This window comes from Ahaetulla prasina, chromosome 1 (assembly GCF_028640845.1).
Source record: "Ahaetulla prasina isolate Xishuangbanna chromosome 1, ASM2864084v1, whole genome shotgun sequence".
Lineage (NCBI taxonomy): Eukaryota > Metazoa > Chordata > Lepidosauria > Squamata > Colubridae > Ahaetulla > Ahaetulla prasina.
Genome location: NC_080539.1, coordinates 295668827 through 295684082, shown reverse-complemented (window position 1 = coordinate 295684082; position 15256 = coordinate 295668827). Strand labels below are relative to the sequence as shown.

Here is a 15256-nt window from a genome sequence, read left to right as displayed (position 1 = left end):
TTCAGCTTCAAATCACAACTACTTTGAGCATAAAGACAATTCATCAGAAAATATATATGATAGGTCAGCCACTAGGAGTCTCGGTGCCAAAGAATATCTTCAATTATTTCTTTAAGCCCCTCCCCTTATTAAAATAGAGCTATGACCGTGGATCTCTATATTTGAAGATTCTGTAGCTCTCTGATATTAAAAGTGATTACATTTTTAGCAACAGTTTGACAATGTGATGAGAGTCAGAAAACATTACAGTTAGGCAATTTTGTAACCAAGCTAGGAAAAGGAAAAAGGGAGGGGGGAATGAGGTGTTCTGGATTTACATTTAGAGAAAGAAACCCCCTGCAACATTGGCAGTTTAAGAGATCTGACAAAACCATTTGCCAAGCTGTTATCTTAAATGCAGCAGACTGTTACCAGATCCATCTTCATCTAATACACTGAGTATAATTCATTTCCTTCCTGGCCAGCACTTTTTCAAGATCCATTTGATCTACTCAATCTGGTATAACTCCCAAGTGGTGATGGGATTTACAGCTTTCAGAATTCTCATCTGACATGAATTCCAGTTCTGACTTTGGGGGGGAGGGAAGTCTGGTTTATACATTTAACACAATTCTTAAGTGTCGGTAACAGTGTGTTAGCGGCACATTTACAATTCCCCAGCCTGAAAGATTAATTAGCTAGCGGGATGGGAAGTCACCTAGAGCAGGGGTCTCCACCCTTGGCAACTTTAAGACTTGTGGCAACTCCCAGAATTCCTCAGCCAGCAAAGCAAAGCAAAGCTGGCTGAGGAATTCTGGGAGTTGAAGTCCACAAGTCTTAAAGTTGCCAAGGGTGGAGACCCCGAACTTGAGTCATCCTTCCTCGTGGATACACTACTCTGCTACATAAAAAGATTTGTTATTGATTCTGAACGGAACACAGACATTTCACTCCCCATCACATATTCCCAATGCTCCATTGGGAAGAAGAAATTCTTACCTGCAAATCTGTTTTCATCAGTGAAGCTCCAGCCTCCACTATGTAATGGCAGATGGTCCGCTGATGAAGCGCTGCAGCCTGATGCAAACCCGTCTCGCCACTAACAGGAAGATCAAAATGGAGAACTGGGATCAAAAGTACGTACCCTCCTCTGCTATGTTCCAAAAGGTAAACAAGACATAAAGGTCCCACACGGCCCTGGCTGGAACCAGGTTCTTGTATGTTAAAGTTTGCATGGCCTTAGTAAAACAAGGGGATCAAGGGGATTCTTACATCAGCTAGGAAGAAAGGCTGAAGGACAGACAACAAAGAGGGAAAGTCCTCCCTAACAAGTCAGACTTAGCATTGTTGGTTTTTTTTAAATTGCTACTTGGAGAAAACAACAACTTGAGGGTGAATGTGGCATCAAGAAAGAAAGTTATGCAGGAACAACTGACTCGTGGAGATTTCTGGTCAACTGAAGTTCTTCTGTAATCCCTTTGCACCAGGATTCTCTGATGACCTACAGGCTGCTCACCTTTTCTACAAGTGGAACTGCTGGCAGGAAAATAAAGCTTCCACTGCCTCTGCAAATAGATCCACAGACACAAACCCTCTTTCAAAGTCTAAGCAGCAGAGAAAGCTGGAATTATAGAGGACAGGGATGAGGAAAAAGAGTAACTTTCTACTTGGCTTTTTTTAAAAAGACATAAGCATTTATGCTTACAACACAATCTATTCAGTATGACCGCTCTCAAAGCAGTGGTAGGTTTCAAAATGTTTTTACTACCGGTTCTGTGAGTGTGGCATGGCTTGGTGGGCATGGCTTGGTGGTTGTGGCAGGGGAAGGATACTGTAAAATCTCCACTCTCTCCCCAATCCAGGGGAAGGTTACTGCAAAATCTCCATTTCTTCCCGATCAGCTGGGACTTGGGAGACAGAGAATAGATGGGGGCGGGGCCAGTCAGAATTTTTACTACCGGTTCTCCAAACTACTCACAATTTCCGCTACCATTTCTCAAGAACTGGTTAGAACTTGCTGAAACCCACCTCTGTCTCAAAGCCATGATCCCAAAGGACAGTGTCGTGTCCCACTCCTCCGCTGACGGCCGGGTCAGGGAAATCCGAATCAGGCTTGCCTCTGCAGCTCTGCCCAAAGTCCTAGCAAAGTCCTCAGAGCAGGCAGGAGACCAGTAAGTGACTTCAGCAAGATAAGTTCGACTTTGCCTGACTCAGAGACTGCCAGAAAGCAGATCCTTTATATAGGCCATGGGGTGTGGCTCCATGACTCAGCACTCATTAAGGCCTGCCCTTCCCTTCCTTCTGTTGCCTCCGCCTATCCAATCTTCTGATGCGAGGGTCACTCCAATCAGCTGTTGGTAATAAACCCTCCTCAGACTCACATGCTGTGGAGGAGGGGGAGGGGTCTAGCTGCTCCGTTTGCCTGGGCATGGAGTCAGGGCTGGGGCCGGGAGGTGCTCCTTCTTCTGCAGTTTGTCTGGGCATGGAGCCAGGACTGGGGCCGGGAGGCATACATTCCTCCGTGTTCGGGAGCAGATAAGAAGGCCCCGGCTGCTCTGAGGGCGGGCAAGACACAACAGACAGACTGCAAGGTTGAACTATCCTTCCCCACATACAAGACTGTCTAGAGTCAACTGTTGGGATGGGTGGCCGTATAAATTTGAATGAATAAATGAACGAACACATGAATACATAAATACACATGCATCCATATATAAAGAGCGGGGTCAACTGGGAAAAAAACAGTATACAAGTTCCCTTGTGATTTTCTGCCACCATAACTTAGAATGGACTTACTTCTCTTCTTCTGCCACATCCAAAATCTCTGCAGGAGCTGGAATAGAGAAAGAAAGAGAGAGAAAACAAGATCAATCTGCATGATATGATCCATGCCACTATCTTCCCCTTCTACAATTGATGGACAATCTATTTTCTTTCCACTATAGAGAAAGTGGGATAAGCATTTCTCATAAATACTGAAACCATTCTGTGAAATGGACAATATTCATCTTCTAGTACTTAGTTTTCTAAATCTGTTTTATATATTTTACTTATTTATATAATTATATCCCATCTTTACTGCTTTTTTTAGTAACGCAACATACCTAATACTCCTTCTGCCTTCTATTTTCCCCACAAGAACAACCTAGTCAGATGACTGGGGCTGAGAGAGAGTGACTGTCCCAAAGTCATCCATCTGGCTTTTGTGCTTAAGGCAGGACCAGAACTCACCATTTCCTGGTTTCTAGCCTGGTGCTTTAATCACTAGACTGGCTCTTTTCACAAAATTTATGGTTGTCATATTGCCATATTGATTTATACTGATTCACTCAGAAAACAAGGATATCAGAAAGCTGCTTTGCTTGCCTATCTGGTCAGAGAAAAAGATAATAATCAACTGGAATAGTGAAGAGCACTGGATAAATCTACAGGTAACTGGGCAGTGATATTACTAGTTGGCTTTCTGATAGACGAGTGTTTTGTGACTGGGCAGGCAACCAGTTTCTAAGTGGCAACCCTCAATTAATGTTAGAAAAATATCAGTAACATGGTCTCAAGGCTGAAATCAGATAGCGTTACACACAGCCATACAACACAGTAAGAATCCAAAATAAAAATAGTATGTTTAAATCTATTGCTCTTGTTAATTAGTGTCTTACACTGATGACTGATTAAAACAATCACAGCTAAGAAGGTCATCCATTTTGCTGACCTGACTTACCGTTTTCAATTATGTATTTCACAATCTCCTTACTCCCTGATTTGACAGCATGGTGAAGGACAGTTTGGCCTGTGGGATCTCGCATCATCAAGTCTTTGCCAGTCCTGTGCAATTCTTTGAACTAGAGCAACACAGAATCACTTGAAATCAGCCACAATACAGACATTATTGAGGTAAGCCTCAATCAAAGCAATTTACACAAAAGTTTAAAACAAGCAGCAACAAAAGGAGATTACTGGAAAAAGAAGTTAACAGTTAATCACTTGGATTGTGGTATGAGCCAGAAGCAATTAAAAAGGCCTTTCCAGCAAAATGATGTTTCAGTCTCCCATTCAAAAGAGAGTATTACTGGATGTAATCAGAGGCAGCTGATCTGATATATTTAGAGAATCTGTGAGATAGTGTTCTTCTTTGCATTCACTGTTTCACATAAAAGAGTACATTTGCAGCCAAATCCTACTTCCGTGCTGGTAACAGTGAGGGACATCTGGCAGGTGGACTTAATCAGGTGCTACATCATCCACATCAAAGGCATTACTTTATCATCCAAGAGAGTCGAATGGCCAAGTCTCTTCTGCTCTATTCACTGGTTGCTAAATCTGGGTTAACTAAAAACTATTTTCTTTCACATACTTTGCTAGGACCAAAAAACGAACAATGTTATGGTGAAATGCCTTAGTTATACACCATGCTAAGATAATGGCTGCCATCCTGTAACACACCGAAGCACACATTATCTAACCCACTTCACCCTGAAATAAGGTAGTATGCAAGCCCAGGCATAGGATTGATCTTGATGCACCAGAACTACAAAGCTCTATTTTGATCAATAAAAAGAATATTACCAAAATGGAATGTGAAAAATATTGCTGCAGAGCATAAAAAGTACAGAGGTTCACACAAGTGCTGAAGTGAACATCCTACTCATAAATTACAAGGGTCCAAAGAGTTAATGCACTATAAATAGTAATTACTCAGTTTCATCACAATTCTTCCTGTCTTCTTATCCTCTATCTTCTTAGAGGATAAGAATACTATTAAGAGACATTAATGGAGTAATCTGATGGGCTTTTATTTCTCTTTATTGCAGCAAGCACTGTTTTAACTTACGGTTGGCTTAAGGAACACATCCTAAATCTCCCTGTAAAACAATGTAATAAAGGCTGTATTATAGCTACTTCTGACACTGAATATAAAACCCTGTGCCAAATTGCCCTGAATTCTGAAAAAACAGATACGAAGAGGACATCCAACATATGATTTCTAGCAGAGATCATTATGGACAAGTAGCTGGAATTAGAATTTTCATCTGAATTCAGCAGGATTAGTTAGTACTGCTGAAGTAACTTGTCTAGTGGTTAAGGCAGCAGGCTAGAAACCAGGAGACTGTGAGTTCTAGTCTTGCCTTAAACACAAAACTAGTTGAATAACCTTGGCTCAGTCACCCTTGCTTAGCCCTAGGAAGCAGGAAATGGCAAACCAGTTCCAAAACATTGTAGGGACTTGCCCATGAAGTTGCCAGGAGTCAAAACTAACACGAAATAATACCCACCCACCCATCGATCCACATAAAGTAGAAAATGCTGTGTTAGGACACTCTTGATTGTACTGTAAATGAATACTGGATAGATATGATGGATCCATACAACTGGAATTCATTCGAGTTCTTAGAAGTCTGTCTGAGTTGATGAACTGAAAGTTTTAAGTTGTGACTTGTCTAAATACCTTTACTGGAAAATTAATCGCAATTCTCTTCATACCTTCTAGGTGTCACAGTACAGCTCTGACAGAAGCAGGAGGCCCTCAATAAGCCTATGAGGAATTCACTGGATGAAAGGGCCACCTGGCTTAAAGGAAATCTGCACTGCACATGAAGGATAACAAGGAAGCTGAAATCAACAAGTCAAGTGGCACCACTAAGAGATTGGGAAGAGACTGAGAAGTAACGCAAATAGAACGGTTACATACAACCCTAAATAAAACCACTAAGAATGATCTTGCTGTGGCACAGGCACTAAATTCTTCTCAACATTGCAGCTTGATTTTAGCCCAAACAGAGCTGTTACCTTGGAGAAATCGTTATTCTTGGCAGCATCTATCAAAGCATCATCTGTAAAAGAAGAGACAGCAGAGTGCAAAATGAAGTAGTTGACAAAAAGATGGCAAGACATGTGAGGAAGAAAAATGCCAAAGAAACAGCAACTGAGGGGGGGAGTGGGCTGACAATAATTCTGCTTAGGGACAGAAATTGGCTAATGAACACAGAGATAATTATCCAGAGAACCTCATAAAATTGCTTGTGACTTTTGCGTACTGCTAGGTTCATTAGGATAACTCTTACTTCCATCAATATCAGACAAGTTTCAACCCAAAACTTCTAGAGCTTTTAATCAGGAGAGGGAAGCTTGCGATTGTTAAAACTTATTCAGAAGTAAGAATAGAATCCTAGTGTCAAAAGGGAGAGAAAAGGCACAGCTTTTTTCTTCTTGTGGAGATTCTGAATTGGATCCCCCACTATTCTTGCAATATATATATATATTTATTTATATACATACATATATACATACGTGTATGTGTGTGTGTGTAAAAATACGTTTGTGTATGTATGTATATATATACAGCAGGAAGAAGAAAGTGATAGGAATCCCTGTCTTAGGATCCACAATTTACATGTTAGAAATAATCAACAAAATTTGGTTTTATGTATGTAAACTTTTCTGACATGGAATGTAAGCTCCATCAGTGTGTCTGGAAGAGATAAGGCCCCCCCAAATTTAGATGCACAATATATGTTGCTGTGGAGGCAAGATAATTTATTCAAATTCACCATTTCCTGAGGAAATGTTCTATTGTTTACATTTCAATAGAAGATGATGGCTTGAACTGTGGAGTCCTTGGTGCTCTCTGAGCTTGTTTGTTTGCTTGCAGATCCTGTTTATTACACAACTTCAGTGGTAATGATGATTCCTTGACTAGGGTATTGTTTTCTACTTGAAATAATGGGGAGAAAACAGCACCCCCACCAACACTGGCAGGGTAATTTACTGTATATAAACAGGGAGCAAAACCCACATTCACTAGCACTGATGATGTTACCTATAATGGAATGTCGGTAAACAAAAAAACCAAGCTCAGAGAGCACCAAGGGCTTCACTGTTTACACTTCACTGTTCTTAGCTATTCAATTTTATAGACATAGATATAGTATACAGGATGATGCATGAGACTTGTGAAATTCCTTGATCTTCACAGGTTGCTAGTGTTCTGTTTTCTTTTTCTTGCAACACCAAATCTCACACCTAATGCACCGCTCAGATGTAGAGACCTTAATCCTGCCGCTTTTCCTTGCATCCCATGCTGCTACAGGTGGAAGATTAACTTTCTGTCACTGTGACATTTTCTCCCAAATGTTGTGAGTTGAGGAAGGCAGGATGCAAAGCCAATGCTTCTTGCCTTGAAAACAATCATCCAAGCAGAATTCCCCAAGTAGGGCTCCAACCACTTTACATTCCTGTTGTAGCAGGGGTGAATAAAACTTTAATTTTCCTGCATTAGAACACATTGCACAGTGCTCTAGCCTGTCTCCTGCTTGTATCATTGTAATTCTGTAATGTTCTTATATGTAAACATCACCTACAGGTGCTAAAAGTAAAACTCCACTGCAAGCTGCATTAAAGCACTTTTCAAATCTGGACATGTCCTAATGTGAGATTTCACCTTCACGAAGCAAGCACATTGTTGATCAAATTTCTTTCCCTAAGTGTGAATATTCAAATAAATATAACTGGACCAGTGGTGGGTTGCTACTGGTTTGCCGCAGTTTGGGTGAACTGGTAGCAGCGATGGTGGGAGGCTCCGCCCACCCGCCATCAAATACGATTTGTGCATGTGCAGAAGCGGTGCTCGCGCGAGTGAAGCAAACCAGTCGCAAAGGTAAGTGAAACCCACCCCTGAACTGGACACAGCATTGATGCTTCTCACTTCTAAAGTTTGTATCAGTTATGCTAAAAAAAGTTTAAAAAGTTGAGATTATGTTTGTTAGTTACGATACCCTGTATTCTGTTCTGGGAAGTCTCGGGGGTGGGGGGAGGAGGGGGGAAATGGCGGGGGGGGGGGAAGGGGAAGATTATAAATTGATTGATTGCCATTGTACAGGTATAATGGTAGAATTAAACAATTGGAATGGTGTAAAGTCGGGACTGCTCGGTAACCACTCCCGAAGGGAAAGGGTAAGGAAAGAGGAGTAAAGAAGGAAGAAAGTAGGTAGGGAGGGAGGTAGGTAGGAAAGAAGGGAGGGAGAAGAAAGGATAGGAGGAGGAGAAGAAGGAGAAGATAGAGGGTTAGAAAGGATGGTAGTGAGAAGTGGGAAAGAGGTGGGGAAGTAGGAAAGCGAGGAGAAGGATGGTGGGGAAAGTCGAAGAAGGATGAGAAGGGTAGAAAGAATTAAGGGAGGGAGTGGCGGTTGAGCAGCCCTGATGGAGTATAATTTGAGTATAGGATCGATTGTTGGATAAGTAATTGTATTGTACACTGGTCAAATTGTGGGAATTATTATGGAAAATAAAAAATTTTGCTTTAAAAAAAAAAAGTTAGAAACAAATTATACCGCAAGGCCAGAAAGTGAACCCAAGGTCTCACCTTTAAAGATCTGGCTGCTGTCCACTGCTGAGCTGGAAGAACAAAACAAGAAAGATTCAAAGCTGAAAAACAAGTCCTTTCTATTCAAATCCCTCCCTTCCATAAGAATTCCTACTCTATTTGCCTAGAATCAAACACATAGAAAAGGAAGATCCTACAGATTGGTAATTCTGATTTGTGCTATTTAAAGAATTAAGTCATTTGAAGTAAGTAGCTGATCCAAGATGTTTTTTAGGAATTCACATCCTCTCATCCTGGCTTTGTTCACCCAGTATGAACCACTGTGCCATTCTGTTCAAATTTAAAATAGACTATCCAATATTCCAATTATTGAGGTTATGGGTATAGAGAGTAAGGAATATAAGCTTGACACAGGTGGTGTTGCCCAGGCAAAAGGGACTAATGTACTTTTTAAAGTCCAGAACATTCAGATAACCTTTGGAAGTGGCTCAGGCTGATACTTCTGTTATACACTGAACTACAAGAATGAGGAGGAGGAGGTATAGCACAACCAGACTTGCAAGTCAATCTCATCCTGTGGAGTTGATTTCATGGCCTGGTATTTTTAATGGCGCTGACAAATAAGCCCCCCTATCCCAATTCAAAGATTCATTCCCCATTTTGTATAAAACCTTAAGCTATTTTTCCTTGGGGTCCTTCCCTTAATCTAGCCTGGTCTTTCTTACCTCTAGTCCCCAAGCAGACAGCCTCACCTGGAGACTGGTGTAGATGGTGGTGAAATTGGGAGAGGAAGGTGTTGCTTTGTAGGTGTTGAGGGAACATCAACAAGATCAGGCATGGCAGATGTGCCCACTGTTTGAGTGCGCACCAGTTCTGGGTCTAACACAAACAACTCATCCTGGGAGATCTCTGTTACATAATTAAGATGTTCCTGGAAATATACAGATACATAATTTTAGGGACAGAATTAATTTTTCTACCATTATTATCTAGTGAGGACCTCAATCGATATCATTCGATAATATGCAGCAAACCACTGCAATTGTTTTTTTCTATATAAATACATCAAAAATAAACAGCAAAACATCTAGCGGGAGATAATAACTATTTCTGAAGAAGAATTCATTCAGTTAATCCTGCAGTACAGAATATTTTAAAAACAAAAATGAAGATGCATGCCAAAAATCATACGTTATTCCATAAAATGCATGAAAATATACTTTTTTATTTTTTTATTGTCTTTGGACAACAAAGGAAAGCTCACCTGGGCACGGTCTATTCTATAAAAACGGTCTGCTGTGGTTGCTGTAAAACAAATACATAAGTTACTTGGTATTTATACAGAATCCCAGCAAGATATTAAGTGCTTTCATTCATTTTCTCAATAATTTAACTGACATTGTCTATCTATTTCCCCATATATTTATATAGCCACAAGCCCTGGAATTTGCCTTTCCAAAGAGACAATTGGAAGATGTTGAATTTTGAGCCCAGGGCTGTATTCCATAATTGAATGCTGAATACAATAAGCCTGACATATAGCCTTGGCAATGTTAGCCACTTTGATGAAACATGATTTACTCCATTAAAGTAAACAGATTAAATTATTCTCTTATTTTTAGTCATGCTTGAGTACAAATAAAAAAACAGCTTCATTAAAATGTGCTTTCTTTTTCCTTGATGCATGTTTGCGTGTGCTGAGTATAGTGAGTTTTGACAAAATCGCATTCATTTAAAAGTATACTTGGTGTGACACATGTGGACGTCACGCTGAATGTATTGTTAAAACTCACTTTCGTATCTTGACATTTAAACCGATAGGTTATTATCATCATTATCTGCTAATCAATGAAAGAATAATTAAAATTAAATAAGATCCATTGAGTGCCAGGGATTCATGTTAGCAGGAGGTACTCCCATCTTTGACAGCTTAAGTGACATAAAAAATTTCCATGAGGAATAAAGCAAGAACTGGCTGCTCCTAAATGCTTTACCATACATGTTATTCTCCACCAAGATCAGCGGATGCATACCCCCCCCAGTGGTGAAATATAAAATTTCTTACTACCGGTTCTATGAGCGTGGCTTGGGGGTGGTGGTAATGTGACTGGGTGTGCCTGGCCAACTTTAAAAAAAAAAAAAACTTTTAAAAGCATTTTTTTCTACCACCTCTTCGGCCGAAGAGGTTGTTAAAAATGCTTTTAAAAGGCTCTGACAACCCTAGCTAAGTTGCCTGATAGTCAGAGGCTTTTGTTTTCACTTTTAAAAGCATTTTTTTGCCTTTAAAAGAAAAAAAAAGCCTCTGACAATCAGGCAACTCAGCTGGGATCATCAGAGCCTTTTAAAAGCATTTTTCCTACTGAAAGCTCTGACGATCAGCTGAAGAAAAAATGCTTTTAAAAGTAAAACAAACAAACAAACAACCCTCTGATGATCGCGTGGCTCAGCTGGGCATGGGGGGCCCCAGGGATTTTTGCTACTGGTTCTCCGAACCACCCACTGCCATCGCTACCGGATCCAGTCTGAACCAGGAGCATTTCATCCCTGCCCCCGCCCCATTAGGATGATGTAAGGGAACGCAGGCAAACATTTTGTGTTTTTTTGTGTAGGCTTTCGGAATATGACTGCAACTAGGTAAATAATTTGCTGCTGTCTAATGTAAAAAGTCTATGATTTTCCAATTCTTTTCCAGAAGACTCCTGACTCATTTCACCTATCATCAAAGGCTAAGGTAGAGTAGCAAGTAGATAGGATACAAGCCATGATACTAAGGCAATTCCTTTTCTGATAATGCTTCTGCGAATGTTAGAAAGCTATCTTCTGCCTTCCAACAACAGGGGAATTTGCTGTCTGCTACTCAAAAGGCATGGCTGGGTTATAAAGAAAATATAGAGGTACCCAGTTTCCCAGTTTGTGGCCCTTCTGATATGTTGAACTTCCAATGCATCCAAAGGCCGGGAGCGAGTGGCTGAGCTGTATGGAAGTGTAGGGGAAGCAGGGATGAAATTCAGCCAGTTCTATCCAGCTTGGGTGAACCGGTAGCGGCGGCTGCAAGAGACTCCGCTCATCTGTGCGGACATCATGATGTCATTTTTTTGCAATGATTTTAAGCCTCTGCGCATGCGCGACGCACACACATTTGCGAACCAGTAGGGAAGGTAAGTGAATTTCACCCTGAGGAATTGCTGACACCAAACAGATGAGAATCGCTAATCCTCTGTACCAAGGCTCCAGGCATAAGAGAGCGTTGAGCTAGGAAACTACAGCCCAGGTGACTAAATATTGTGGACTTAAAGACCTTTCCTTACCTCTTTTGGGTTTGCAGAATGCTGTGGACAAGGGGAGGTTGCTATGGCTGGGCCCTAGAAAGTCTGGGGAATTCTCTTTGGGAATAGAGCAGAAGCGATGGGGAAGGGAGGGGAGCTCACGACACAAGCCAGAGCAGATTAGAAGAGTGAAAGAGACTCGTTTATCCTGTCCCGGGGAGAGATTTACAGTCGCAGAGCTGTTGATGAAGGCCAGTAATTCAACCATTTTAATGAGCCTGTGTTGCCCCTGAATACCACTCCAGCTTTTTTTTTTCCATTGACACATTTTCCTCTATTTGGAACATGCTGCTGGGAAACTGGCAGAAAAAGAGAAAACAATCTGCAGCAACAATATCTGGGAACAGGATCCTCATATAGGGGCACAAAAGAGATGGCCTTTTCTCACTGGGATCCCATAGTGAAATGTGTCCATGTGCCTGTATGTTGCGCATCAGAGTTGGTGATTTCATTTCTTTATTTGGGAACAAGATTGCACAATGATGTACATTTGGAAGAACTATTTTCTCTATTCCTTGTGAATAAGGAAGGAATGCAGTGAACAAGAGGCTAATAACTGAGCTACTGACACCGATAGGACATTACTATCCTACGGTTCCTTGAGGGAGTAGCAATAGAAAAAGATTTAAAAAACCCAGAGAAAAGGGAATGGAGGGGGAGATGGGCAGTTAAGAAGTATGAAGAACATACGAGCAAATAAATGGAATCAGGAGGAAAGCAGATGACGGCAGTGAAATGAATCGCTCTTGCTTTCTCTCTTACACACCTTGATTAGAAGGAAGAATACAGAATAAAGTTCAATCTACCAGCATTATATACAAAGAACCTGCAGTGACATGAATCTGTCCCAGCGTCCTCCTCAGTCTTGATTGTGGCCTGTCCGTTTTTACATTCTGCACTCTCCACTATCTATCCTGGTTAAATCTCACTCATGTTGTCCCCATCTATTAGATCTCTTAAGGGCTTTGTTCCAATTGCCTACTATAACCTTACTGAAGGGAGGCCCGGAGGGATGTGCTGCATCAACAGACTCCAAAGACCATGCAAACTGCTCCCTGTGTGTTTGGGAACTTATTCCGGCTTTGCTACAGGGGGACAAAAGCTGCTATTGTCTGAGCCTGTGGGAGAGTCTCAGAGTCTTGCTTAAACTAAAACCTTAAAAAGAGTTGAAGCGTGCTACTAAAAGTGAAAAGTGCAGCTGAAAGCTTTAGGAAGGCCTTCAGGTAGGGGGCAAATTGCAGCTGGGAAAGAAGTTGGAACAAAACTGTGTTTGTAAACAAGTTTCTGCTGCCCTGTGGAGCACTTGGGAATTTTTGCAAAACACAGCTGGTTGGGTCACAGGCCCAGCAAGGGGGGAAAAAAAATAATGAAAACAATTGTTATTACTTTGCCTTCTCTTGTTACTCCCCACCACCCTCCAAAAAGCTATAATTGAATTTGATGCACAAAAGGTAAATTTCAATGTAGCATATTCATTGGTATTCACTGTTTCTGGGAATCCTTAGCTAAATTGTGGTGGAACTGCTTTATCTTCCTCAACCTTTTCCTGTAGAGCCATCTGCTGGCCAAGGAGAAAATCTAATTCAGGCATCATCATTCCGTCCAACAGGGACAAATGGCAACTCCACCCTAAAATTTTGGATAAGTCAAAAAGGTTCTGTAGTTGGACGAAAGTGAAGCTTATTCAAGATATTTCCTTGAAGTCAAGGTTCTATTTTTCTGAAACGCAAAAAGCCTTCTTTATATATACTCTTCTTAATCCATCTAAATGGATCCCGATATTTATATTGTAAAATAACACTGTTGTATAATGACTTCTGTTAGCTTTTTCCCTCTTTTTATTTTTATTCAAATAAACTTAAAATACAAAACTCCAATTTTTTTTAAAAAAATTAAAAACACAAAAACAAGACATTAAAAAAGTGCATATAAAAAAAGAAAAAACTCTAACACATATGGACATATTATCCCCCCAGTCAAATACTGTTTAATACATTACTACAATATTAGCTTCCCACCCTTTGCAAAACTGCCCCCCCAATTTTAAATTAATAAATATATTTGCAAATTATTAACCTGCCATCTATCAACTATATTAATGATAAAATAGTTAACAAGAACAACAATTAAAAAAACCCCAAGATTAAAGTTTCAAAACCCTCTGTTACGAAACTATTATTGTAATCAACTTGTAGAAAATTTACCAAAACATCTTATCTATCCCAAATTGTCCCAAGAGTTAACAGTCCAACATGGACAAATGGCAACAGATGCCAACGATAGAAACTCCTTCCTAAAATTTTGGATAGTCAAAAGGTTCTGTAATTGGATGAAAATGAAGCTTGTTCAAGACATTTCCTTGAAGCCAAGGTTCTATTTTGCTGAAACGCAAAAAGCCTTCTTTATATATACTCTTCTTAATCCATCTAAATGGATCCCGATATTTATACTGTAAAATAACACTGTTTTATAATGACTTCTGTTAGCTTTTTCCCTCTTTTTATTTTTATTCAAATAAACTTAAAATACAAAACTCCAATTTTTTAAAAAAAAATTAAAAACACAAAAACAAGACATTAAAAAAGTGCATATAAAAAAAGAAAAAACTCTAACACATATGGACATATTATCCCCCCAGTCAAATACTGTTTAACACATTACTACAATATTAGCTTCCCACCCTTTGCAAAACTGCCCCCCCAATTTTAAATTAATAAATATATTTGCAAATTATTAACCTGCCATCTATCAACTATATTAATGATAAAATAGTTAACAAGAACAACAATTTAAAAAACCCCAACATTAAAGTTTCAAAACCCTCTGTTACGAAACTATTATTGTAATCAACTTGTAGAAAATTTACCAAAACATCTTATCTATCCCAAATTATCCCAAGAGTTAACAGTCCAACATGGACAAATGGCAACAGATGCCAACGATAGAAACTCCTTAGAAGTTTTGGATAGAAAATTTTGGATAGTCAAAAGGTTCTGTAATTGGATGAAAATGAAGCTTGTTCAAGACATTTCCTTGAAGCCAAGGTTCTATTTTTCTGAAACACAAAACACCTTCTTATATATGCTGTTAATCCATCTAAATGGATCCCAATATTTATATTGTAAAATATTACTGTTGTATAATGACTGCTATTAATTCTTTAACTCAGGCATAAGTGTGCTCTCTCTAATTTAGGGATGTCAAGAACTGAACCAAGGACATTCTACAAACAAAGCACAGGTTCTGTTGCTCAGAAATAGCCTTTCCCTAACTTGGAGTTTAAATGAATGGCTTTAATCACCTAGTGATCTAGAACTTAAATGATTTAAGTGAATTGCAATGACAGAGTAAAGTGAGTTATGGCTTCTGTCTAATGACAGCAATGAGCTAGAAAGCCTACGGGGCCCCAACTGGAAAATAAGTCCTAGCATGATTTTTCAGGATGCTCGTAATATAAGCCCTACCCCCCAAATAAGCCCTACCCCCCAGTTAAGATTGTCAGCCAAATGAGTACATTTAGTACCGTATTTCCCCCAAAATAAGATCTAACCAGAAAACAAGTCCTAATGTGTCTTTTAGAACAAAAATTAATATAAAACCCGGTCTTATTTTCAGGGAAACGTGGTAGATT

General features: G+C 39.9%; 1 protein-coding gene across 13 annotated transcripts in view; it reads right to left on the bottom strand.

Moving 5' to 3' along the window:
• DGKZ (diacylglycerol kinase zeta) overlaps window positions 1-15256 on the bottom strand; it is a 139946-nt gene that overhangs the window by 9408 nt on the left and 115282 nt on the right. For 10 of the 13 annotated variants that reach the window (XR_009152558.1, XM_058161751.1, XM_058161754.1 and 7 more), the window contains 7 exons: window positions 9564-9604; window positions 9052-9230; window positions 8339-8370; window positions 5767-5810; window positions 3701-3821; window positions 2776-2812; window positions 979-1078 (listed from right to left, as the gene is read on the bottom strand). Coding sequence is in view for 11 of the 13 variants with exons in the window: in XM_058161751.1 (XP_058017734.1) it covers window positions 979-1078; window positions 2776-2812; window positions 3701-3821; window positions 5767-5810; window positions 8339-8370; window positions 9052-9230; window positions 9564-9604 (554 nt within the window). In the remaining 2 variants the exon portion in view is untranslated. Of the gene's footprint in view, window positions 1-978; window positions 1079-2775; window positions 2813-3700; window positions 3822-5766; window positions 5811-8338; window positions 8371-9024; window positions 9231-9563; window positions 9605-12252; window positions 13255-15256 lie in introns of those variants that run through there. The other 3 variants (XM_058161752.1, XM_058161753.1, XR_009152559.1) reach the window with 2 other exon arrangements.